Source organism: Pezoporus wallicus, unplaced genomic scaffold, assembly GCF_028554395.1.
Source record: "Pezoporus wallicus isolate ANWC-B61680 ecotype Strahan unplaced genomic scaffold, APGP_CSIRO_Pwel_v1 contig_6382, whole genome shotgun sequence".
Lineage (NCBI taxonomy): Eukaryota > Metazoa > Chordata > Aves > Psittaciformes > Psittacidae > Pezoporus > Pezoporus wallicus.
The window spans coordinates 2,026,431-2,037,829 of NW_026638015.1; the positions used below are offsets into that span (position 1 = coordinate 2,026,431).

At 47.4% G+C, this 11,399-nt stretch overlaps 1 protein-coding gene across 4 annotated transcripts in view; it reads right to left on the bottom strand.

Annotated features, from left to right (window-relative positions):
• Positions 1-797: 797 nt before the first annotated feature.
• The window catches only part of CD82 (CD82 molecule), a 40,385-nt gene continuing 29,783 nt past the window's right edge, over positions 798-11,399 (bottom strand). For all 4 annotated transcript variants that reach the window (XM_057408730.1, XM_057408731.1, XM_057408729.1 and 1 more), the window contains exons 5-9: positions 10,753-10,827; positions 5,826-5,933; positions 2,749-2,940; positions 2,409-2,492; positions 798-1,881 (exon numbers count right to left, since the gene is read on the bottom strand). In XM_057408730.1, coding sequence (XP_057264713.1) covers positions 1,804-1,881; positions 2,409-2,492; positions 2,749-2,940; positions 5,826-5,933; positions 10,753-10,827 — 537 coding nt within the window. In that variant the 3' untranslated portion in view covers positions 798-1,803. The remainder of the gene's footprint in view (positions 1,882-2,408; positions 2,493-2,748; positions 2,941-5,825; positions 5,934-10,752; positions 10,828-11,399) is intronic.

Sequence of the window (11,399 nt, forward strand, 5' to 3'; positions counted from 1 at the left end):
ATAGCAAAGGTCAGCTTGAAGGATCTGTGCAGGACGGGGCAGCTGTCTCAAAATAGCAAAGCCTTATCAGACCTCCATAAAACACAGTTGCCCAGTCACACCTCCTCTCCCCACTCACTGCTGTGTCCAGAGGCAAGGACAAAGCAGGGACCCACTGCAGGGCCTTGATCCCTTGCAGGATGAGCCCTTCCTCTGAGAAGGAACACTGAGCAGGTAGTGAAGCCATCCCTTGGAACCACAATTAGGGTTATGTCTACAACCCAACCCTGACAAGAGACAGACCTAGGACCACCTCTGTAAGGCAAAGGTTCCCTCACCAAGTACCTCATATCAACTCTCAGGCATGGACCATCCACTTCTCCCTCCTGCTGCCTGTCATTGCACAGACGTGCAACTGTGGAAAATGGTTTGTGCCCAAGCCACCCCTAAGACTGAGGATGAGCATCCAGCTCCCTTATCTAAGAAGCTGGGGCTGGTTTTCACATACCTTTTATACTTTCTGCTGCTCTACAACACTCTTTGCTGCTGGCCACCGGCTGAACAGAGCCAACAGCCCAGGCATTAAGTACAGAAACCACCCAGCCTGCACAATCACAGAACTACCTGTAACTGCTGCAGTGCTTAGACTCGAGATGGAGCTCAGGACGCAGCCACGGCTCCAAAGCACAGTCAGAAGACTGAACAACTGAATAAGAGTGACCCAGGACACCTTGCATTCCAGAACCTAAACTGGGCACTGGCAGTGGTGTTCTCTCTAATACACAGCATTAGCAATGGCAGTCAGATCTCTCCATATTCAAAACCACAGCTAACGAACTTTATGTTCATAAAGGGGGCAGGGGAAGAATCAAGTTAATCATAACCTCTATAAAAGTTGGCAACCCAAGAATGCAACCAGCAGAGCCAGCCTGGGGCTGAACCCATGCTCTGCAGCAGTCTCTGAAGTGCCTCCAAGCTGACAAGAGCCAGCAAAGCAGTGCTGGGGGAAAGGAAAAGAGGCAAGTGGGAGAAACGTGGAAGTGCCAAATCCAGAACCCAAGGAACCCATTCCAGAAGCAGCTGAGCACCACCGCCACAATCTGCCAGGACACACTAGGAATAGGTAGGCTTGGAGCCCTCCTGTTGGCTCCTCATCACAGTCAAAGGGAAGAACTCCACTGAAGGCAAGGCATAGCTGACTCCAGAAGCAAGAGAAGCGAGGATGAGGATAGCACTCAATAGTTCAGATGAGAGCCTAGGCTGGAAAATGCATAGGAAGAGCTGAATCAGGTTAACTGCAAGGGAGGAGAGGGCCTATAAAGCACAAGTAGTTACCACCACACGTCAGTGAAGTATGTGAAGCTATCAAAGCACTGGAATCTCAACAGCAATCCTGGTTCAAGAGACAAGGAGATGGGACTTCTAAGGGTAGTGGGGAACATGTGTGGAGGAGAACAAGGTTGGAGAGGAGTTGTTGTGTATTAGGCCCAGTGGGTTGTAGAATGGGGATATGAGTAGTATCGTTTAACACGGAGCAGGCAGAAAAAGCATTGTCCCCTCAGGTTAATCCGTGTCTCATGTGATATGAGACAGTTAAGTTCTGCTTCTTGAAGTAAAAATAATCCAGAGGCAGGATGCAGGTGGCCCAAGGGCCCTATTGCCAGAAGATCAGGCTGTATTGCAGCTCTAACAGTTCTTAGCAGAGTGGTATGAGAAATGGGATGTCACAGGAGTAATGGTCAACGGTTGGACAGTCTGGGTATGAGGCAGGAATGTTCTGTTTGCTCCTTTCTCTGTGGGGCTGTAGCTCTGGTTTCAGCCATCTCAAGACTTGGGCACTTTGGTGTAGTCTTCACTGTGTATGTTCTTGCAAAGCGAGATGGACAGGATCATCCCCAGCAGCTGGAACAAGCAATGAAGAATGGAAACAAAATCAGCACCCAAACACAAAGTGGGAAGAAAGGGTGATAAAGAGGAGCAGAATACAGTGGTCTCCTTCTAATGACACCACAAAGGTTAACAGTCTGAAATGCAAGAAATATGCAATAATCAGGACAACAATAATATTTTGATGCAAAAAGACTTGCCTTCATCTGGAATCTGTTATAAGCTATTTAAGGCAACAAGTGAGATCTCACTAGTGGGATGTTGCTTGTCTTGTTCTTCCTGATTATGCATACAGTGAATTGCCAAGTGTTAGACACAGCAAAGGAACCACAAGTAGACCACAGGGATTTGTTCAGTTTTTAATCCAACCCCTGGAAGTATCAATTCAAAACATTTGAATGTGGTAGACAAGTGGCAGACACAGCCAAGAGCTAGAACTGCACCGCCATTAAACCAGGCATCTATTACCTGAATAAACAGCTCTGCCTTTAAAAGAGACTCCATGGTAAAGCACTATGGGTCCATGTCAGGGAATGACTTACCTCTATAACAGCAACACCCGTGCAGACCCCAAGAATGACACCAAGGTTGTCCTTCAACCACTGCTCTACACCATCCATACATCCCTATGGAAAAAAATATGGTCACAATGGAAGGAAATATGAATAAAAGTATCTCAAGCTATCCATAACACATCTCCTTGTGCATGCAGGGATTATCCCACTTACTTCTAAACTAAGTTTCACAGTAGCTTTAGCAGGAAGGGGCATATCCCTGCCTTCCACCCCCAATTTCCACCAGTACTTTAAGCTATACTGACATGGGAACAACGCTAAGAAGAACAAAGACAAGGTGACTTCAGTTGAAGATATACACACTCACCTGCTGATGAACAGGCCAGTCAGCATACGTTGCAGTGCCATTGATGGGGACATCCAGATTACAGAAGCCAGTATCTACCTGAAAGTCCTTGGAGCTATTGGAGCAGGAGCAGGGATATGCAGTCATGCTTTGGTTGATAAGAATCTCATTGTTTTCCCAGTCCTTTGCTCCAGTCCAGCCACAGCAGGCAATCTGATAAGCAGAAAGAGATCATCACAGTCTTACACTTTGCACTGGTAACATACTGCACGTGAAGACAAACAGGCAGCGGAGGTACAAGTATGCAGGAGCTCCCTGTGTGACAACAACAGTCAGGCTATACAGCCTGCATGAATTAGTTATGTCAGAACATCACCCTGGTTATCAGATGATAACCTATGCACAGCGCTGTCCAAAAAACAGGGGCTTTATTTCCTCTGCTAGCAAGACAAGTCGAAGGGCCACTTCCAGCAGCCTTTGAGCTTAGTAAACTAGAATATGCACAGGTCATCCACAGAGTTCTAGCACACCAGTCATGCTAGAACATGAATACTTTCCAAGCCTTATTGCATGAGGCATAAATACTCAGGTTTCAGCAGGCCATACAGCTTGACATCAATTCCACAGAGTGCAATCCTTTGCAGACTAAATACTAGCAAACCTCATCTTATTTCCAGATGATAATGTCGAAGAGAGGTAAAAGTGAACAACAGATATTGCTGGTGGGTCAGCTGGAGGAGGGCAGCTGTCCTGTGTGATATGTTTGAGAGGCATTTTTCAGTCCCTCCAGTTCACTGTCAGCAGATTGCCTTAGAGAGGGTGACACAAGGCAGGCAAGAGATTAATGTGTTGACCTCACATATATTCAAAGACACCTGAAAAGGATGGAGCCAGGAAGGGGCTGGGCTCTGCTCCCAAGGAGCAAGGGATGGGACAAGAGGAAACGGCCTCAAGCTGCACCAGAGCAGGTTTAGATGGAGCTGAGGAACAATTCCTGTCCCAGAGGGTGCTCAGGCATTGGAACAGGCTGCCCAGGGCAGGGCTGCAGTCACCGTCCCTGCAAGTGTTCACACATGGTGGAGATGAGGCCTCAGTGCCATGGGTTAGGGGTGGCCTTGGCAGCGCTGAGGAGCAGTTGGAGTGGGTGACCATAAAGGTCACTTCCAACTGCTTGATTCCATGATTCTGTAATTACCACTTAGTCATCTTCCACTTGTGATGCCACTTCCAGAGGTTTAAATGGCAAGACTTGATTTTTCTTTCAGTAACACACATCTTTTGATCAGACACTAAGCAGTGAATTTTCATGTTCTGGTTCCCAATTCAAGGCACCACTGATATGAGCTATGACCCCCGGGGGGACACCAGTAGCCACCGCACGATGGCGTCAACATGCCACCGAGCCCCAAGGAGGCACCACGAGTTCACATCCACATGGCTGCAGCTGGGGCCGGCTGGAAGATGGGACCAGGGGAATTTTCCATCCGAAGAAACATTTACATTCCTCTACAGCCACGTGATAAAACTGCAGTTGCTGGAGGGGAAAGCACATTGGGAAGTCCAGCAACGACAGTTCTGAGAGTTGGGCTTGTTCAGCCTGGAAAAGAAAAAGCTCTGGGGACCCAGTGGCAGCCTTCCAATACCTAAAAGGGGCCACAAGTAATTTGGAGAGGGGCTTTTTACAAGGGCATGGAGTGACAGGACAAAGGGAATGGGTTTAACCTGACAAGAGGGGAGACTGAGCTGAGCTCTTAGGCAGAAGCTCTTCCCTGTGAGGGTGCTGAGGTGCTGGCACAGGGTGTCCAGAGAAGCTGTGGCTGCCCCATCCCTGGCAGTGTTCAAGGCCAGGTTGGACACAGGGGCTTGGAGCAAGCTGCTCCAGTGGAAGGTGTCCCTGCCCATGGCAGGGGTTGGAACTGGATGAGCTTTAAGGTCCCTTCCAACTCAAACCAGTCTGTGAGTCTATGTTCTTATCTTAAGCATGAATCCTAGTGCTTGTAAGGTGGAACAGAGCAGAAGATTATTAAACATGAGGTGGAAGTTTAGGGGAAAATCCCTCTCTGCTCAGCAGGAAGAGTAATGTTTCAGTCTGACGTAAAAGACATGAGAACGGATGTACAAACAGCTGAACACCCACACCAGAATGAGCACTTGGTTTCTAAACAAGAGTTGAAGACCCAGCCTCTAGAAGGGGCTTCCTCTGCCTCACAGAGGTTTGGATTTCTAACTCCAAGCTGTTCTCTGAACAACCACCCCCTTTCAAATGCTGACTCCAGTGTATGAGAGGAACTAAGCTCCTACTCCTAATGCTTGACTTCTCCACCTCTACAAAACCTTCTTCTGTTCCCACATAAAAGAAAGGCTCAAGTGTGATAGTTCACAGTAGACTTAGGCTTCTCTTGGATTCACTAGCAACTACAGTGATAGATGCAACTATACTGATAAAGCATAAATAAATCATTTCCCATCCAAGGCGGAGAAACTGCAGGTCAGTGTTTTGCAGACTGAAGACATAAGAAAAACTCTCTTACTTGTACTTGCTACACATCAGTCCCACGCTGGGCATGTATTTAAGCCCAACAGCCAGCTCTCAAGCTTGTGGTTCGGCAGTCAACAGCTATGATGACTCTAGTGTGCCTGAACACTGACCTAGTTGCTCAAGTGCTGACCCTGATGCTAAAACAGAAACCATAGGCAGTTGGATGGCTCTCAAGAACACTGACACTGGCAGAAGAGCCATCACAATAAGCAAGTGATATGCACCAAGCAGTAAGCTACAGGCTACTATTCTGGAGGCCCTGCAGACAAAGAGAAGTGTTGGGGTGCCATCTGATAAGCCAGATATATTAGCCTATGCAGCCAATACTATCTAGTCCTAACAGCCAGCACGTACTAATGTTTTGGGGCCTTACCTTGCAATAGCAAACAAGACAGCTACCTAGTCTGCAGGCACCAACCCTCACAGGCAACTCTGTAGATCAGCCACATCAATGCACTATGGTATTGCCTCTTGCAATACCTGTTTCCTGCCCTCAGCATAGTTTTAAAGGCATTTACTGACGAGCATTATCTGTCTCTTGCTGACCCCCATGACTCACCTGGGTTTGTACATAGTCCCATGCATCTTGTAGGTTCCTCTCATCATCATTCAAAGGGTCGTATTTTTCAATCAGACTTCGAACTATGCGAGACAACTCTTCTTTCAGCTGTCAAGGAACATCGGCAGGAGAGTTATTAGTCAATCCTTTGTAGCCTTTCTTTGGGGCTTAGGGTGTATATAATGTAGCTTTGGTCACTAAGAATATGCCAAAGCTAACTGAATGTTCTGGTTTGACACCAGGAGATTGCAAAAAGTAACAGATAAGGTGGGATATGCAGCCTCCGTCTTGAAGGGAGGGCAAGACAGCAGCTTTGATATGCAATACAACAGGCAAAGAACCAGTATTTCCCAGCAAGTCCTTATCCAGGCACAGAAAAGAGTTTCAAACCCGATGAGCAATAAAGGAAACAGATCTTGGTATGGTTATCCTGGTAAGACAGAGGCTGAAGAACTGCTGCCAGTCCCGAGCGAGACAGAGGTGAAAGCTAAGTGCAAGCTGAAGGGCAACACTGCCTTAAGTACTCACAGGTAATGTTATTTCTAACCTTGCACTGCAAGGGAGACTCTGTCGCAGGGTCTCAATCACTGCAGTTCTCGTCCACCACGCAGGGAAGGTCTGAATCACTGTGCTCCTGTCTGCAGCTGGGTTTTGACACACAGCTGGGGGAAACTTCCCCATTTCACAAGGCATTGATCTGCCTCTCCCCAGACTCCTACAACTGCTGCTTCTGTATCAAGACAGGAAGTACTACAACTGCCTAAACCGAGTCTTCTCCCAAAGCTCAGGTGTATCAAATCATCCCTTTGCCCCCATTCTTTATCATATTCACACCACACAATCTGAAGAGAGGTACAAGCCACCACGCAGCAGACTCTTTCACCTTCTTCCTCCCACCTCCCTCTGAAACTCAGCCAGCCTGTACACAAGGATATCTGCTACTGCTAAAGTCAGACCCAGCTCACAAGAGGTTGGAGAGAAGCATCATGAGACTGCTTCAGGGATGGGACAGTTACATCACCCTGAGCACTAAGATGCTCCCATCCCACGTATTACCTTTGTGTCTATGGTGCTACAGCATATTTCAGGTCAGTGGAAACAGTTTTTCCCTGTCCTGCTTCTGTTAAGCATTGCAAATGACCATGGCAAACCCAGAGACACCCAGCAAGCGGAAGCAGTGCCTACTGTTAAGAGAAGCTTCTCTACATCAGCAACTCTTCTTCCCAGGAAACCTGCAGCTCAGGTCACTGGGATCAGCTACGTCAGGCCCAGACAGATGGGAGCTGCATGATCTTTCTTCTCATGATGTCTAGCTCTTCCCCTTTTAATTACTTCGCTTCCCCTTTTTCTTCCCTGAGAAGCAAGGCAACCTGACCTGGTTCTCACTAATGAGATTGGCCTTGGCTGCTACCATAAGCCTTATCAGTTACTGAACCTCTGAGGTCCCATCCTTACACTGCTGCTCCACATGCAGAGGGGGGCAAGGGGAGCTGGGCTTGTTGTCCTACCCTGGGCCCACCTAGTCCCTTAGCTATTAGGGAGGCTAGGGTCACTTCTGCATGAATCCAGGCAGTGCCTCTGTTCTCCATCCCAGGACCCCACCAGAAGCAGAGAGACAGGGTCTGAATCAGATGTGCTCAACCACAGCTGCGCTCAACCACAGCTGCATAGGAAGTGGTATGCCTGCTCTTCCTCTACTCTTACACAAGAACAAGGAAGAAGTCTTCAAACAACTCTGCTTTCAAAGGGTGAGGCATTCCAGTTAAACTCAGGCTTTCTTAGGTGTTTCAGGAAGTAACTGGAGAAGGGGGGAATGTTGTGAAAACAATAGCCCAGCTCTGCAGAGCACACACAGGCAGCTTATTCACAGGCTTACCTGGCAGAGCAGCCTAAAGGGCAAACACAGGGACATGCAGCTGGTCACTGAAACAGCAATGAGCTAGAAAGGCATATTGAACTCTTGGGAAAGCTTTCAATATCTTATCTTCACCCATTTAAGGCCTGGCAGGACTCAGTGCTGTGTGGAGCATGACTGCTACCTTTGCTTTCTGCTGCTTCCCAGCTCTAGCCTGGTGTTAGAAGGCAGAACTCCAGCACCCCAAAGCAGAGACATTCAAAGCCAAGACACCAAAGCCACAGACCACTGCCAGCACCAAGGCTGTCAGACTTCCCTTCACACAGGCTTACTGAAGAGGGAGCTGGGCAAAGCTGAACACCAGAGGCAAGAGCACAGGTCTTTGATTCCAGTCTTGCTCACAGAATGAATTGTGCAGGCTTCTTCTGATGGTTAAACACCATCAGTTGTCTGTCATGTACTCTGTGTGGGACTCAAGCTACATCCTTCCTCCAGCATCCTAGGATCTAGCCTGCACACCTAAATAAGCTCAAAAACACATGAGAGGGCTCTCATCCTCCCAGTCACTTCATATTCTGAAACTAATGCAGAGCCCCAGACAAGTCACTCCACACAATCACAGGGGGCCTGTTTGCTGCAAACAATAGCTACCAAGTAGGGTAACTCCCAAAAGGCCACTGCTCTGCTTCACTCAAGGCATTTAGAGCCAAGCTGCAGGGAACTCTAAAGGGAGACCTTGCCCAGAGCTCTCATATGCATAAGGGCTTGTGATCCACTCGATGTAGGCAAGTAACATTCAGCTCACAAAGCACAGAGCCATTTGTGACATTACTATTTTTGTTGTCACTAAAAAACCCCACCACAGCGTTTCAGTTGCCAACAGATGTAGGCAAATGGGTGTTGCATCAACATCCTCCCTGTAGCACTGGGCAATTCCAGTCTGAAGGGGCATTCCTCCAGCAATGCCCATGGGGCAGGCAAAGCAGCAGCCTTCCTGTCACTCAGCCATTTACAGTTACATTAACTCTATTTCAGCCTGCTTTCATATGTAGGGGTGGGGATTTTGGCAATGAAAAGGAATAAATATTCCAACAAAAAAAAAAAAAATCCATCAAGCAAATCTGTAGCAACCAAGCAGGAAAAGGGCATGTAGAGGGGAGTACGATAATAATCCTGTCTACTGCAGTGCACTAATAAATACTTTGGTTACAAGGAGTGGAGGAGCGAGTATCACCCTGCTATATTCTGGATCCACACTCCTTTCCTCTGCTCTTGCAATTCCTTGTTTTATATCTAACCAAGTTCCTGACGTTAGAAAGAAATAAACACAAAGAACACAATAGATATCCAGGGCCTGGATCTTAAGCAGTTTACAGTTTGCTTTTTTGCTGTACTGGGATGACGTACATCAAGTCAAGCAGAGCGACATGCATAGCATCATTGAAGCGCAGCCACCGAGCAGTGTATGGTTTCAGCCAAGACCTTCCTGAAACAGCTTTTCTTAGTGCTCTAGGCAGGGACTTTGGAGGATCTCTGAAATAGAAGGGCTCTAGAAGAGCTTTCCCATGAGTTTTGTTCACTGAGCATCTGTTCAAAGCCCATCTCCCCCCATCATTCTGATGGATCCATACAAATGATGACCTCAGCCACACCAGCTCCAAGGGCTGTACAGACACACACCCCCCACCCCAGCACTTTCATTCTCTCCCTGGTGTGAGGTTCAAATGAAGAACTACAGCTCAAAAGCTGGCATTTTCTAGAGCAGTGACAGCTGGAAGAGAAATACCAACAGAGGTACGGAATTTCATGGTCTGCAATAGTCACATTTCCCCACTGCAGGGGAATGCCCATCCCCACACGTCCTCCTCTGCATGAGTCAGAGCTATGTGTTGAGAATCATCAGCTCGTTCAACGCTCTAACTTTACACATCAGCTAGCCAATGTTTCAGTTTCTCCTGCAGCTCCAGCCAGCCCAGAGAGCAAGCAACGTTCACATTGCCAAGAAACCCAGCCAACAATTGCTACAGGCAACACAGCCCCCTGTACAAAACTCATAACCAGCTACACCAGGGCAGACCTTCACCCCACTCCTCATCCATAATTTCCTCAACCACTTGCTTTGTATAATCACCTTGCAGGAGGGTTGGCTTAGGAGAAGCAAGCAGTGCAGTGGTACAGATACACAGCTATGTGGCAGAGGACAGGGTTATCCACAACTGGTACAGCAACGAGCACACCAGGACAGGAGCCAGAAGGACCCCACAGTCATAACTTGCTCCCAGTTTAGCTGTCAAACAGCTGGAGGCCTGACTGGGCACTGCTTGGCCAGAGAACCTATAGCCAAGGAAAGGCTGTTGCAATGCACTCCAGTAGCTCAAAGGTTATTCCCTTTATGCTACCAAGCCTATTGGAGCTCTGGAAGCATACACTGTGCAACTGCACTCCTGACAAAGAGATCCACTTCAAAATGTTAAACCACTTGGCTTCAAGCTCAAACTGTAGTACAGGAACTGTCAGATACTCGAGTTTGCTCTTGGGGAAAGAGGGCAGCTCTTCCAAGGACAGCTTTAAATACAGAGGCAGGAGGACTGAAAGGATGGAACAAGATGACACAAGGAGGGAGGCCAATCAAAAGCAATCACCCGGGCTGGTAACCCCTCAAGGCACCAGTGATGGCAACACAGTAGTAATCACTGTTACTACATGCCTAAACAGTAGTCTACAGCAGGATCAAGAGGAAGTGTGGTCAAAAGCCTTTCAGGAATTTCTTCTTACTGTTCCCACTACCCAAAATAAAGTCTGCATACCAAACAGAGCTTTATAATCCTTGAGAAAGTAGCACTACTGAGGCTGGCAGATACAGAACTGTACAGCAAAGCTGCTAGGCTCGGGTAGAAGAAAGGAGAATCCAGTTATTAGAACTAGATGATGTTAAGGCCCTTTCCTACCCTAACCATTCTGTGATTCTACGCCTGCTAATGGTATAGCCCAGTTTAGAAGACAGAATTTCCAGGTGTCTCCTGTGCCCCCAAGCCAAGACCAAGGAAAACATGCACAGTAACAAATACTTACAGTTTCCTTCTGGAAGTAGATGACCAGTCCAGCAGCAACCTGAGTTATGAGGATTATCATCAGGCAGGTGAAGTACTGGAAACAAAAACAGATGATCACTATCAGCCTTTAGAAAAGTCTGTACATAACAGTTTTAGTAAGATTTCATACACAAGAGAAGTCACAACATTAAGCCAATACCTTTGTCAATAGAGAAGCTCTGCTATCAGCAGTGCTCTCCCCAGTAAAGGGCTTAAATACAAGCATCTACATCAGGCCAGTGCACTTCAGCACTTCTCCCATCAGGCCAACAGGAAGACTTCAGGAGGGAGAGGGGTTTACAAGCACCTTCTGCATGTGCCATGCTCCCTTTGCCACCTCCAGCTCCATTCCCAGACCACTCTGGCCTCAATCAGTTGGATCCTGCCTACTCCAAAGCCACCAGACCAAGAAAAGTAAATTTTATGAACCTACTTATTATTATTATATTGTCTTTTAAAAATGATACTTAATTTAAGGATCTAAATTTAAGGAATTTTAAGGAAAATGTTAAGGAATAAAAGGATTTTAAGGAAAGCTTGACATCTGAGGTTAAACAGTGGTGGCTACTACCATTACATTAGATGTTCCTAATATCAGGACACACAACGTGGCCATACCTGGTTTCC